General features: G+C 36.0%; 1 protein-coding gene across 6 annotated transcripts in view; it reads left to right on the plus strand.

Moving 5' to 3' along the window:
- The window catches only part of LOC122801553 (LIM and senescent cell antigen-like-containing domain protein 1), a 1,529,428-nt gene that overhangs the window by 1,219,938 nt on the left and 293,385 nt on the right, over window positions 1–16,105 (plus strand). For all 6 annotated transcript variants that reach the window (XM_044070988.1, XM_044070989.1, XM_044070991.1 and 3 more), the window contains exon 7: window positions 6,081–6,173. In XM_044070988.1, coding sequence (XP_043926923.1) covers window positions 6,081–6,173 — 93 coding nt within the window. The remainder of the gene's footprint in view (window positions 1–6,080; window positions 6,174–16,105) is intronic.

Raw genomic sequence — 16,105 nt, forward strand, 5'->3', positions numbered from 1 at the left:
AAAATTATTGAAACAAAAGTCCTTTCTATAGACCACCACTGGTTTTGTACCCACCTTACTGACGTGCTCTTTGTCAGCCTCAAATATAACCCAATTCTTATCAATAATGTTCTTAATATCTTGATAGTGTAAGTTATAAGACAAGACAAGTGCATTGTTAAACTGATTGTAGGTATTCCTCTCTGAAGTGGTTTTATTCCATCTCAAATGGACATCACGATCCACTAAGCCTAACAAAGGAAAGAAATACCCTTCTTGTCTCTTCCAGGTTACCTCATCCAAAATTGGTTCTAAAAAAGTAATAGGGTAGCCCGTCCTAATAAATATACCCCTCAAAATCTCTCTTTGCTCAAAAATACACTGGAGTCACTGATCATACGTGCTAGGCATACACAATGGCCCTTCAAGAGGGATCTTTTATGATGTATGGGATGGCAACTTTCAAAATGCAACAAAGAATTTGAATATGTCTGTTTCCTATATAAGGAGAACATAAACTGTTGAGTCTCTCTATCCTTGTATAATGAAACATCTAAGTAATGGAACCCCTCCTCATTAGTATCCATGGTGAACCTAAGGAATCTGGTACTGGAATTCAAGAAATCAAAAAATTCCATCAGTTGGTCCCTGGCTCCATTCCAGAAGATTAATGTATCATCCAGGAAGCGCCCATAAAATCTACAAAACTGGAACAGTTCTGATGAAAAAAACGTTTCAACCTCCCATTGAGCCAATACAATGTTGGTGAAGATGGGTTCACCAGCGGACCCCATTGCTACGCCCATTTTCTGTCTAAATAACTGATTGTCAAAAGATATAAAGTTGTTTTCTAGAATAATTTCCATGACCGTCCTGAACATCAAAATTAGAGTGCTCAAACCCCAAATGATGACAAAGAAAATCATAGAACATTTCTAGTCCGATGTGAGGAATTACTGTAAAAAGGTCTTTGATATCAATGATAAATATTAATTGGTCAGAATATAGTTCGCTAGATACTTTTGTTAAACAATCCCATGAATCTTTTATTATGTGCTTAAATTTTAATAATAGAACTTTCAGATGGAAATCCACAAATTTTGCAATGGGGAATGTTTTTGAGGCTTTAGCATCCACAATGGGTCGGAGGGGTGGGTCTGTAATGTTTTTGTGGATTTTAGGTATACCAAAGATCGTGGATATACGGGACAAATTAAACTCACTAATGGTGATCTGATTATCCAGTAGCAAATCATTCAGAAAGACATCAATGTATCTGTATGTAATGTTCAATTCATTTATGGAAACCTCCTTATAATTATTGCTGAACAAGAATAATAGCATTTTACTAATGTAAAGTTGGTTGTCCATAACAACAAGTCCACCACCCTTGTTGAGTTTCGTGACCCTAATGGACTTGTTAGTTATATCAAAAAGTAACTTGGTTTCCTCTTCACTTAAATTGGGCACCAGGTGTACCTTTCTCGTAAGCAGCTGTCTAATATCATTAGCACAAATTGCTTCAAACAAATACAAAATGGGATGTATGGGTAGGTTAAAGGTACTCAGTTTTTTACATCCAACGTTATCCATCCGGTTAGTCCCTTCAAAATAGAAGCAAAATTAAGCTTTCTAACATACATTTTAAGGTCAACCAAAACTTTTTCAATTTTTGCTGCTTGCGTTGGAACAAAGGTGAGACCTTTTTGAAATAAATCAGCCCATTGTGTGGTAATTGCAATGCTACTTAGACTACAAATTTTGAAATCCCCATGTTTGTTTACCACAATCTGACATAAATCATCATCACAATCCATTACCATCTCCGCCCTCTCCCTCGAATGTCCTGTCCCTGGTGGGGTAAAACTCCATGTTAGACAAAATGACACCTTCATAGCATCCCTGAAAATTTCCAAGGCAGTCCTCAAGGGAAGTGTTTGCTGAGGTCTCCAAATAGGGATCCAGTCCATCCTTGATATCACAGTTTTGCTCCAAACATTGACTTACCCCCACCTTTTGAACTTGCAGCTTCTTCAGGCCTGAAGTTTCTTTCTTGGAAGACCGTGATGAATTTCTGAGCTACAAGCTCTTTCGTATAAGCCTCCTTATTTAAATAGTTTCCCATAAAGACAGAGTGGAATTAAGAACTAACATTTCTTTTTTCCCCTAAGATGACATCCAGGGCAAAGTTAAACCAATCTACCAGCGTTCTTCCCAAAAAACTCAAACAATGGAGACTGTATCACGCACATGGTAGATGTTCATCGCCAGACAACTCAGGTTCTATCTTCATAAAACAAAGGACTTGTAGCCTTCTCCAGGGCTAGATTAGGTAAGGGCACTTCTAAAGTTACCCTGTCAAGATGGTTATAAGAGTGTATTTCACTGGAATACACTAAGTGGTTTATCTTTGGGTACAAAACCTTAAACTCATTCTACAAGTGAGGTATTGTCTCTACAGCCTTTATGAATAAAATTCCAGTTGTTGATATTTCTGCATTAGCAACTAGGTCCATGGCTCAAACCTTTGTATTTCATTATAAATTGGAAGTACAGTCCAGATCACATTCATCCTTTGTTTCCAAAATCCTTAAGAATGACATTCCTTGATACCACCCAGGAAATTGGCAACTTGGGAATCTGTCCCACAGGTTGAATCTGACGAAAATAAACATCAGATATAAAATGTATGTACTTACCATAATGATTGATATATGTTGTCCTATTTTCGTCCAGTTCGACATCCCTTCCTCCTACCCCCCTTCCAGTATTGTGATTTATATCTCCTGGTGACTGGGTAGAACTCACCTTGTTAATAGCTCTCTATGCTGTTTGTCTATTATGGTCCTATATCCAAATCTGGATCATGTATCTGGGAATTCGGGGTAGGGGGGAGTCAAAGTTTCAGAAAGGGTGCTGAAGTCAGATCTGTTCGGATTTGACAACCTATAACTTGAACCAAACAGAAAATGTGATAACGTGCACCTATTCTTATGGTAGAAACATAACTTTCGTTTCTCTCTCCAAATTTTAGTGTTTTTTAATGGGTCCTCTTCGTTTTCTTTCAGTCTTTTCTTCATACTAAGGTCTATGATTTTCTGCAAATCACTGCATTTGCCTTAATGTTTACTTAGCATTTCCTCTATTTTTTTCAACATTTATCTTTCCACTTTATGTATTCTTCTGATGTCACACAAATTACTTTTGAAAGCACTTGTTTTATTTTCCATTTCTAGGATGTCATAAACCATCTCCTGCACCAAGTCTTCTACTTCTTGCTAATGAGCCACAATGTTGTTTTCAACAAAAAGTTTTACTTCTCCCTTTTTTATTGACATTTCCTTAAATATTGTAGTTTTCACTGGCTAGTAACCAGATTAATCCAAGGTCGATAAACCTTTTTGTCTTGTTTGCTTAATTCCCGATTTTCACATTGGTAGAGACAGTTTTGAAATTCGGATAGCTCTAAGTAATTTACAGCTGTGTCAGTCACTTTCTTGGAATCCCCTGTATGAATGAAAATTTTGAGAAAGAAATGGGGGCAACCCTACAAAATGGTGAGATTTGAAAGGTATGGCAGCAGATGATTTAATTCAGTTTCTCCAAAACAAAAGTAGAGCAATGTTATAATAAGTAACAAAATATGCAACCCATCTTCTAGGTAAAATCCTTCTTTGTCTAGCACACAACCAACTAAACTGGCTGGAATTTCCCAACTGTCAAAAATTTAATTAACTTAAACTATGCCAAAGTATACTTTATCACCCAAACAAATATCCAGCACTGAAGACAGTAATACTGCCCCTCCAGATCTCTTGGGTCTAAGGACATATATATTGCCCAAGCAATAAACACGGTGAAGCAATATGTATCCAAATGTTGGAATACTTTCCTACAGGACATAAGACAAATCATAAATTCAAAATACTTCAGAACAAATCTTTGGCCCGCCTCTTGGATTTTACACTATGTTCCCACCCTCTTATAATAGATAAATGTTACTACACCTTTAAATATCTGTCCTCTGTCTGTAGTTCCCTTTTGGTTTTCTTGCATAATGTAAGCTTCTGGGCTTTCTTCTGAAGACACAAAAAATTGTCATTGCTACAGTAAAAGTGAAATGTAACTTTGTGGAATATAATAATTTCTAAGATCTGTTTCTTCTTCTTTTTATTGTATTGTATCATATTGCATTGAGTGACATCTTCTAAGATTTGTTAACTGTCGAGGTTTTCTCACCTGTCATGGTCCAGTCAGACTTTCCCAGTAAACAAATAAATTATTGCATTGGGACAAGCCACTATAGTTTACTTTAGTATTCTCATTCTGAGGTGACTGCACCTTGGAAAAAGAACAATCACTAATGTGAGCAAAACCCCATCATGCTGTTTCTCGAGGAGATTTCAAACACCAACAAATCATTCTATTTTATGGAGTAAGCAATAGGATATGAACAATCACCATGTTAAGAAATTGTTAGAGTAACTGTGGTACAAGCAATCTTGTGTAAAGGAATTGATTGTAAGTCATTTTATACTAACACTTCTAAGATTTAATTGTGATATATACCAAGTTTGTCAGTTAGACCATGTCATATGTACAGTACATATTTACTGTAAATAGAATGGCACAAAATTGGTCACCATGCTGGTTGTCAATACTAATGCAGGACTGCATCTCTGAAACATTAAAAAAAAGTCCTATCAATATTCTCAGAAAACTATGTAATGAAACTTTGATATAAAACTGTAACTTCATTGATGATATGAGGTAAAAAGACATACACAACTTCATGTTCATGTAATGTTTGTCATTTCATATGCTTATATTTGAGAGGATGCTACCTTCTTTCCTGTCAGAGAAAAGGTCAGTCTAAAAATTTATAAAAATTACTCCGTGCAAATGCATTCTGAACATCACTGTATTCTCCACCCTGAAGAGAAGTGCTGCATTCACCCTTTACAGAAGCTAAATGTCTCAGTGGCATACCTGTGCAGCATTGAATTTAGTACCTTTGTACAAGAGGCAAAAGGTCATTTCATTATGACATTGACAGCCATTTTGTTGATAGTTCATTTCTAGTCCTGTGACATTTATTTCTTTTTTCCCACTGAACACTTGTGACTTTGGAATTGATTTAGTCAGGGGTGCAGGTGATGAAGTTCCCTGCACAGAGTTATGGAAAGCTTGCGAATATGTCATTAGGGCTATAGTTTTTAATTTTGCAGAAGTGGGTTATTATTGCGTGGATCATCAATGTCATAACATATGTCTGAGGCAGTTTTTTTACATTTGTTAGTAAAATTTCATGGAATCCACACTTGAAATATATTTACTGCACTTATTTCCATTCCACCCTTAAGGACTTGCATGCAGCTTAGTATTGAATTTGGCTGTGCTGTGTTGTCCTAAACACTCCAGGGAGTTTAGGTAGTGGTACTTTTCCAGTGATATAAAAGGTCACTTTTTGGAGAATTGCATATTATTTTCACACCTGAAATGTGTATTATTTTTACTTCTGACCTAATGTCATCTTAATACAAATATTCTTTGATCATCTGTTGCATTTCCCGCTCTGAAAATAAGTAACGTGCAGATTGATCACATAGGCATACATTTACTGCTACATACACACCTTCCACTACAATTTTTATATATGTATTTGGGTAGTCTAGAATGTGATTTGTAGTATGAAAGGAAGATGTATGGGTCTGCCTTGAAATGGAGTGGCCATTTTGTCTATACTTATTGAGTGTTTCAGTTTGTATATTGCAGCTAAATGTCAGTTATGAAGATGCACTTTACTCACTCTGAATGGAAGTCATACCTCCCAACTTTAATATAAACCACATATTACAGAGTTTTGCAAAATGTAACAACATAGTGAAACAAATGCTGCAATGGGATACCTTAAGATTGGAATAATTGAGTAATAAGATCCCCATGCCTTTTTATGACATGATTTTTTTTCAGTACTGATTAAATTTGGAACAGCTTCAGTATTCCTCCTTTTACATTTCTGTATGTTTAGCTGTTCTGTGTAACCAACTGCTGAAACCCTGCTAGAAATGTAACTTTTCTGTTATTCTTGTTTATTACAGCATTTTGTTTGTGCCAAGTGTGAAAAACCATTTCTTGGCCATCGTCACTACGAGAGGAAGGGACTGGCCTACTGTGAGACGCATTATAATCAGGTATTTTACTTTGTTGCAGCCATTTGCAGACTGAAGTGACTGTTGTATTTATTTATTTACATTTGTTGACCGGGAGAGTCCGACTGGACACAGGTCCGTTTTCAGTGGAGGCTCGGGGAGAAAAGCTCCACATTAAGCATTTATTTGCATTATACAGTTAAAAAAACATAGCATTTAAATATAGACATTAGTCCAGTTAAGGACGCAAGACAAGAAGAAAACAGATGTAAAACAGCTGTAGAACATAGTACAATTTTAAAATATGGTGACATATACTAAACATGGTTACAAATGTAGTTGAGATTCATCAGTGAACAATTGATACAATCTGTTTTTGAGGTACATAGCAGCCATTAGCAGTTGTTGCTACAAGAAGTTAGTATTATGTGGTAGGTAGCCTCGGAACATGAGTAGCCAAGCTTGCTAAGGGTAGGTTGTTGATTGGGGGCTGAGAGAGGTAGTGGTGGGGGGAGTGGATGGTATTAGGGGGGGTTGCAAGGGCATATCTGGCAAGTTTTGAAATGTGATTTTTAGTAAGGATTTAAAGTGGGTGCAAGAAATTACAGAGGTAATTTAGGATGGGAGGGAGTTCCAGAGTTTGGCTATAGTGCAGGCGAATAATGCTTCTCCAGCAGAATTAATGGCTCTTGTGACCTGTAGGAGGTTTTTGTGGCTGGATCTTAGTGGTCTCGTGGTTATGTAGGGTTGGAGTAGATTCTGGAGGGATGGGACTTTTAGTGGTTGGTTTATTAGTTTGTGGGCAAGTGTGAGTTGGTACCATTGAAGGAGGTGGGGGAGCTCTAGCCAGCCCAGTTCTGCTAGTGAGAGACAGTGGTGAGTACGGTAGGAAGCTCCTGTGGCGAATTTGGCGATTTTGTTGTAGCAGGTTTCAAACTTATTTAGATCGCATTGTCTAAGGTTAGTAATTATTGGAGAGGCGTAGAGTAGGGTAGAGATAAGATGAGAATTTCTACTGAAATTTTACTTGCTTTGGTAAGTAGTTGCTGATTTCTATATAATGCTCATAGTTTTTTGTGCACTTTTTTAATAGTCATGGAAATGTGAATGTCAAAGTTCAGTTTATTGTCTATTTCTACTCCTAGTAATTTGGTGTGTTCTGTAGGATGGATAGTGGTGTTGTCTTTTGCTGTGATGTTAAAGTGAGAGCTGTCTAGGGTAAGTTTGGTGGGTTGGAAGATTAGTAATTTTGTTTTGTTTGGGTTGAGCATTAGTTGAGCATTAGTTGGGCATCAGATAACCAAGTTTCAGTAGAAGAAAATGTTTCCTGTATGACTTTTTGCAGTTCTGGTAGGGAGTGGGCTGTGCAGATGATGGTTGAGTCATCTGTGTATGTTGTACTTTTATGTAAATTTATAGAAATTATGTGCTTGAGTATATTAAGTGGCATTTATCACAGACTGACAGTAGCAAACAGTATACCACATATTTTTAAAGAAAGCAAAGGATGTTTATCTATGTAAAACAAATCAGCCTTTGTAAAATTGTATTAGAACTGTTTTTCAAGTAACTTGATGTCTGTACAGTACCTTTGGATCTGTTCTGTTTATAAGAAGAATGCTAAGCCAGAAGTATTACTACAGACATCATGCAAGCAGGTGTCCGGAGTTTATGCTAGCAAGTAAACCCTGGATGCCCTGACTTGCAATCTGATTTCATACCTTTGATGTTAGTCTGGGAATAATGTTAATACAAAGAAAAACCTCTGCCAAGAAAAGCACAGCATTGGGGAAATTGAGTGAGCACACGCAAAGAAGAATCCTTGAAGGATAGATAGAAACAGGTAGTGAATGTTTCATTGTATTTTATTTCAAAATTCTGTGTAGTGAGTGAATTAAATATTAATAAGCGTGCACTGAGCAGGTCATTTAGAAATGTAAGGTCGTGTTTTTTTTCTCCTAACACTTTTTTTTGTTCCAAATCTGTAACAAAGATGTGACTGTTATTAACTTATACATTATATCCAATCTGGAGCCAAACTTTACACACTTACAGTACCGTTATTTTACAACTTTATCTTCAGAACTCACCAAACAGGTTGAGCAATATTTTTGTTGCCACTTTCATTTTTAACAACAGACTTCCAATGTTATCAGAGTAAACATTGATATATGTCTACTCTAGTCCAGGTACTCACATCCAGAAACAAACACATGAGATGTATATTCAGAGGTCGTCTTCTTCATTCTTTTCAAAGTCATTTTGGCTTGCTATAATTTTACAGTTCACTCTGCCATATAGATTCATCTCAAGCTGCTCTTTACATACTTATAAAAAAAGAAAAAAATTTAACCAAACATGTATTAAAACTATTTACAGTATTCAAAAGACCAGTTGTTAGTCAATAAGATATTACATTCATCTCAGTCCTAATCAGTGCCCACTCCATGAGCTATTTATTGTTTCTCCTTCTCTTCCACTTTTTACTACCATCCCACTGCTTATTGCCAGTCATTCTTTCTGTCATGTCCCAAACCTGCCATTTCCTAGTATAAAAACTCCTTTTAGTACCTCTTTTATTCCTTAATCCTTTTTTTTATTTCATTCATTTTTATTACTTTATTAATCTTTAGTTTGTTTGTGGTTTTTCATTTTTTTGCATGGTTCTTGGCTATTATTCGGAGAAGAACAGTCAGTGCTTTGTTTGGTTTTTGAGCAGTTTAACTTGCCCCACCACATTAGGTACATGTCCTTACTAAGATTTGTATCAAAACCCAGTAGACTATTTATTACCCTATTTCAGTCTATTTTACATTGCCCCTGTTATGTGCGGTGCTAAAATATGTGATCCCACTTTCCCATTTCAGCACATCTCCAACATAGCCCAGTGACCTGTGGGAGCATTCTTTCTAAACAGTATATAAAAATATTTGTGCAAGCATTTCCATGCAAAAATGTTAAACTTCCTAAATTTTGTTGCATAAGTAGGACTTCTCCAGCTTCCTATGCCATTCCAGTGCTAGTTTTGTACTATATTGCTTTGTTTCTCAATATTACCTTGTAGGCTGTTTCTTTTTATTTTTTCTTACCTGCTTGGTCCAATCTCACCCCTGTTATAAATTCTGCAACACCCAGGTTGCTATGTTGCTCCTCTGTCCCACATTATTTCTTTTGATGCTTCATTACATATTCCCATATGTGCAAGCTGGACACTTACGTGTAGATTAAACATTTGTTTGGCTTTATCCCATGGTATTGGAGTATCAGCTCTAGCCAAGTGTTCCCAGTATCTCAAGTTTTTGTTTTTCTTCCGCCATATGGATGCTATACTTTCATCTTTGCTTTTTTTTTTTTTTGTTACATAAGGTATAGTTTAGATGTATTGTTCAAATTACCCATCTTTCTATTTTCTTTGGCCTAGATACAACAACTTGAGCTGTATTACCTTAAAACAGGCTTCTAAATCTGGCATACCCAACCCTCTTGTTCTTTTGATAATGTCTTGTTTCAGGCAGATTCCTAAGTATCTCTTCCTGTTGTTTCCCCAAAAGTAAGCAAACTGCTGTACCAGATCAAATGTTGGTATGTAATTCAATACTATAGCTTACATTTTGGATTTGTTAACTTTGTATCCCAAGATTTTGTGCAGTTGTTTTAGCCTGACAAAATATGTCTTAAACATTTTCTATATTTGTAATATATAGTATAATGTCGTATGCAAATATGATTATCTTCTCTTGGGATTCCAAAATGGTGGACAGCCTGTAAGCACACTGACAGTGCAGCTCCTGCATTCCTATACTATAATCTGACTTCATACCAACGCATTGCTTGGGAAAAGTATACCAAACATCAATGGATTAAAACAGAAATACAAGTACTTACTTGTTTTATCTTTATTTTTCAAAAATTCTCTCATTCTGAAGGAAAAAGAATTACTTGTTGGAAACAGAGCCCTGAACTGCATGGTGTGGATTCTTCAAGACCAACAGGCCTAATAAGAGGAAAGTAAGAAGAAAAACAACTTTCATAACAAGACTTATTTAAAATTCTGCAGTACTACTTGGAATCTAACTATACAAGATTAATGGAGAATCAGCCAGATCGGATGGAAACTGTAATCACAAAAAACAAACTGTTTGCAATTACTACACCTGAGAAGAAAACCACTTCTAAAAGGCAAAAAATTAACAAGCAACAACAAGAAGCTGGTAAAATGTGTCAAAGATTAAAAAAGGAACAACCTTTAACACTGGAGGATCTGAAAACTGCTTTACAACCTTTACAAACAGAAGTGCAGGGTTTCTCTCATAAGCTAACTACATTTGGCTCTAGTCTGGACCAAATTGTGCTTAGGCTAGAACAAAATGAAGCTAACGTTATGGACAATGAGCTAAAAATAAATGAACTGCAACAAAAAGCACAAACCAATGACATTGTAATTAAAGAATTACAGCAAAAAAAAAATGCTAGACTTGGAAGCTAGAAGCCAGAGAAATAATTTTTATCATAAGAGGTATTCCAGAGAGCTTTGATAATCCACAACTTATTCCAATAATAAAAGAAATACTAAGCTGTCTTCTGACTAATAAAGATCTCCTGGATGAGATAGTGATTGAAAGAGCCCACAGAGCTATAAAGCGTGCACAAACAAGTGATCTTCCAAGACAAATCTACATCAGACTGCTTAATTCAGCACATGTTCAACAGATACTGTCAGCTTATAAAGTTAAAAAGAATGTTATATGGAGAGCACATAAAATTACGATTACTCAAGATCTGCCTTTAGAAATTAAACAAAACCGACAGAAACTCAGTAAATACTGCACTTACCTCATTTAAAATAAGATTTGTTTCCAAATGAAATATCCTGCAACTTTAACATTTTATTACAAAGAAGAAAAAATATCCCTGGAAACACCTGACCAGGCAAAATCCACCTTTCTGCGTCTCTTCAAAGTAAATCCTGCCTGAGACAACTCTTTTCATATCTTTTGATCCAAAAACAACATTTGGAAGGCTAAACAAGTGCTACAGCTCCAAAGAACAACAGGACAGAAGAATATACTACTCTTATGGGAAACTTCAAGCAAAAGGATGTGGAATGTGTTCTAAATAACTCTGCTTACTTGCCTGTAAAGAAAATGTTTTTGCTACACTGTAATACTTAAGGTACTGTCTTTTAATAACTGCCTTCTACATTTAAAAGCTGGAAAGCTACCTAACACTGCATAGAGAAATGACTTTAAAGTGCATTTACAGCTTACAAAAAAGGAGTGCTAAACTACATTTAAAATAATGGGATATAACCTTTGATATAATAGTTTAGGTAGTGTAAATACTACACATTAGTAGTTTCAGTTAAAATGTATAGTCATTATTCTACTGGCATAATAGAGTTGCTTTTAAATGTGTCTATGAGCAAGGTACAAAAACATTTCTCTTTTTTTTTCTCCCTGTTTGTCCAGTAGATGGCACTGGTTAATTAATAATATATGCAGTAGGTGGATTGGACACTCCAAATTGGCCCTAGGTGTGAGTGTGTGCGCGTGTGTGTCTTCTGTGAAAGGTTGGGTGCCAGGCTGGCAACTCAACACCGTAAAACTCCACTGCCAATCATGAGCGGACAGATGATCCGCTGTGGCGACCCCTAACCGGGAAAAGCTGAAAGAAGATGAGTTCACAATGATATGCTTGTATGGCTTTTGCCAGTGCAGTGTTAAATGAAGTTTCCAGTATATTTTAAAGAGCCACACATAGTTGTTGTTAGCAAAAATAATGCAAATGTTGTTGAATTTTAAAGTGCTGCTTTCTTTAAATGTTTAACATGTATAATCATAATTCTACTGGCATAACCATTGAGTTACTTTTAAATGTGTCTATGAGCAAGGTACAAAAACATTTTTCTCTTTTTTTTCCCCTGTTTGTCCAGTAGATGGCACTGGTTAATTAATAATATATGAGTTTACAATGATGTGCTTTGTATGGCTTTTGCCAGTGCTGTGTTAAACGAAGTTTCCAATACATTTTAAAGAACCACAGTTAGTTGCTATTAGCAAGAATAATGCAAATGTTGTTGAATTTTAAAGTGCTACCGTCTTTAAATGTTCATATATTGTACTTGTTTTTTTTGAAAATATTGTTTTGTAAACTCTTTAATAACTCTTGAAATGTTAAGAATTATAATATGTTGCTGTTACTACAAAACTTTTTATAAAAGCTACTTTTCTCTTTCTCCCTATATAATATCTAAGGGTACAATTAACATACTATTTTAAGAAGTCTGAAAATGAATATGCAGTACATAAATAAAAGGAGCGGGATGGTCACAGTCTGTTAGCTGATGACTGTTCGCATTTGGAACAGTATGGGTATTATTGACATCCCTCTGATAAATATTTACTCCTTGTTGCTAAAAATAAAAGTCTCTCTTAGTTTCTTAACTTATGCACATTTACTAATACAGAGGGATGGGTGGTTAGGCACCTATTTAGAGCTTAGGAGTATAGAAGTCACAACATTTATTCTTAAGATAAATACACTAACAGACAAAGTTTATAACTGTATTTTTGAGTATCAACTAATGAGAAACTTCAACAATATTAATAAAAAAATGATAACCATGGACTCTTGGAATGTTAAAGGGATGGTAGATAAAAAGAAAAGAAATTTAATCATGCACCTCATATACCAAACTAAGGCTGATTAACTTTCTTGCAAGAAACTCACTTAGATGACCAACTTTGGGTTAGGGAAAGAAAAAGAAAATGGGTTAAAACAATATCTGATGCAAATTATAGTTCTTTGTCCAGGGGAGTGGCTATTATAGTAAATAAATCCTTCCAAGGCGAGATCACTTCCTATGAAGCTGACTCAAAGGGAAGATGGGTATTATTTACTCCTGAATATCATACTTTGAACAAACCATTACTCTTTCTTAATATATAATAGCCCCTGCTCAAATCAACAGCTCTTCATTTATGAAATCTTTAATATATTAGCCAAATACCCAAATCATCTGTTTATTGTAGGTGGGGACTGGAATGCTTTACTAAATCTAGATAAGGATAGATCGCATAATAAAAACAGACAGTCACAATCTACCACTACAGCACTTGAAGAATTACAAAATACATTTGAACTAGTTGACCCTTATGTTAAATTTCAGTATGATAAAACAATGTCAAGATTCACTTTCTTTTCATCCACTCATAAAACTTGGTCCAGGATAGATGCTTTTCTAATTTCCCTTGCTTTCTAATTCAAACAAATTCAATTATGCTGTATCACCTAGAACTGTTTCAGATCATTCCAAAATTAGACTTTTAATAAACTTTCAAGCCCATAAACAAACTATTTTTTATCTCAATACCTGGACGTTAAATCCTAAAATTATACAAAACCAAGAAACAACACAGGAAATTCAGAATGTCCTAGCCCAGCTCCAAAATGATTTTATATCCACTCAAATTCCATATGACATACAATCGGCGGCTACCAAGATGGTCATCAGGGGTATTATTATTCAAAAGAAATCTGCATGGCTCATAAAAAAAATAGTCTTAAGAATGAACTAGAGTATCAAATAAACACTGCTGAACTAGAATTTCAGGAAAAATATTCTAAAGAACTTGAGGAAAAAATAATTGATTGGCAAAAACAATTACACAAACACTATTTAGAAAATATCTCCTTCTTAGAATTAAGGTCAGTATATCAATACTCAGAATGGGCTCAAACACCATCAAAATTCCTAGCTAGACTAATTAACATAAAAAGTGGATCTCCTAGGATCAAAGAAATAAAATATGAAGGACAGGTGAAATATAAAGACCAAGATATAGTGGATGCTTTTGAAGATATTTAACCCATAAAGTTAAAATCGCTGGAGCAATGTCAGACTCAAAGCCCAGTCACAAGTGGTGTCCCACAGGGATCTGTCCTGGGACCCCTCTTGTTCGGCATTTATTTTTCAGATGTTAAAGCAAACATGGGAGGGTTGTGGCTGACAAAGTTCGCAGATGACTGCAAACTAGGTGCCATAGTCGATACACCAGCGGACACATACATCCTACAAAAAGGCCTCACAGAAACGGACAACTGGTGCCGGAGTCACGGCCTTAAACTAAATGCCAAAAAATGTATAGTCATCCCCTTTGGGAAAAACAAAGTACCCACAAATTATCACATAGACAGCAACCCACTGAGTACGGAAAAAGTAATCAGAGACCTAGGGACCCAAGTCAACAGCGACCTCTCATTTGACACCCACGTTGCCAAAGTGGTTAGAAAAACATTCTACCTTGCACACCTCATCATGAAGGGATTCACATCCAGATCCAGGGATGTCATTGTACCCCTGTACTCCTCCCTCATCAGACCCATGATTGAGTACAATGCCCCATTTGGTATGTACCTCACCCGGCATTTGCAACAGCTGGAGAGACCACAAAAGTACCTCACCAAGAGGATCAAGGGTCTCCAACATATGTCTTATTCTGCCAGACTAAAGAAACTTCAGCTCTATTTAGTAGCATACCGTCTGCTCAGAGGTGATCTCTGCCTGACGTACAAGGCCATGTCTAATCAGGATCTGATGGACATGCTCCACCTCAAAAGATCCAAATCCATCAGGACCACGAGAGCTAAAGACTTAAACCTCGGCACAAGTATGAATAGGACATGCTGGAGGGATAGATTCATAACCCAGAGGCTTCCCATGCTTTGGAACAGGATCCCAGTTCGTATTAGGCAGAGCCCCTCACTGACTCTCTTCAAGAGAAATCTTGATGAGTGGATGGGAGATCGTAAGTTTACCCCAGGGGTCACATCTTTGTCACTGCTGGACAGGGGCACAGTAAACTAATTCTGTTATATAAGGGGACCTTCATTGTGTCACTACTAGACAGAGGCACAGTATTCTAATTTTATTCTGTACATTTTTGTACCACTTCATGGGGTGGCAAAAGCCACATCACTATGGCTAGGCTTACAAATGCCCTAGGGCAGATAGCCTAGTACTATACTATGAAACTATAAGAAATTATACACTATACCCTTATCACCATCTACAGACAGATTTGAGGATTTTATGCATAATATACACTTTCCACAAATTACAGAAGATCAAAGGAAACTCTTAAAATCACCGTTACAATTAAAAGAGATAAAAGCTGCAATAAACAAACTAAAACTAGGTAAATCCCCTGGGCCTGATGGATACACATCTGATTTTTATAAGTTATTCATGGAACTTATCTCCAAAGTTTTATTAAAAGTTTTCAACTATATAATACAATATGGTATAACAGACAAATACTTAAAATAACTCCAAGACCGTGTTGATTCCTAAACCGCATTCTGAACCAACAGATCCAGCAAATTATAGACCAATAGCCCTCATAAACACTGATCTTAAGGTATTAGCCCATGTTATAGCAAATAGACTTAAGAATATACGCCCCTCTATTATTTCCCAACAACAAATGGGCTTTATGACAAACAGACAAACAAGTGACAACACCCTCCTCTTAGATACCATTGTAAGATTACTTAATAGTGATAAATGCCCCAGATATGCCCTTACAGTAGATGCAACCAAAGCTTTTGATAGAGTAAACTTACACTTTCTCTTTAATATACTGCCTTTATATGGTTTTCCTCAAGAATTCATTAAAATGATCCAGGTTCTGTATCAGAAAGCTTTTACCACAGTACAGGTAAACAAACTTATAACTAACCCTATACTCTTATCCAATGGTACAAGACAAGGATGTCCTCTTTCGCCATACCTATTTAATCTTCATCTAGATCCCCTCTTTCTGTTTATTTCACAAAAAAACTTTCATCATATTCCCAGAATCCAGAATACAAATCTTATATAATCGGCCTTTGCCGATGACTTAAATATATACTTCCAACTCCCCACTACTGACCTCCCAAAAATACTTAGCTGTTGATGTTCTCAGTAGTTT

The sequence above is a fragment of the Protopterus annectens genome, chromosome 5.part0 (assembly GCF_019279795.1).
Source record: "Protopterus annectens isolate FY-2018-M chromosome 5.part0, PAN1.0, whole genome shotgun sequence".
Classification (NCBI taxonomy): Eukaryota; Metazoa; Chordata; order Ceratodontiformes; family Protopteridae; genus Protopterus; species Protopterus annectens.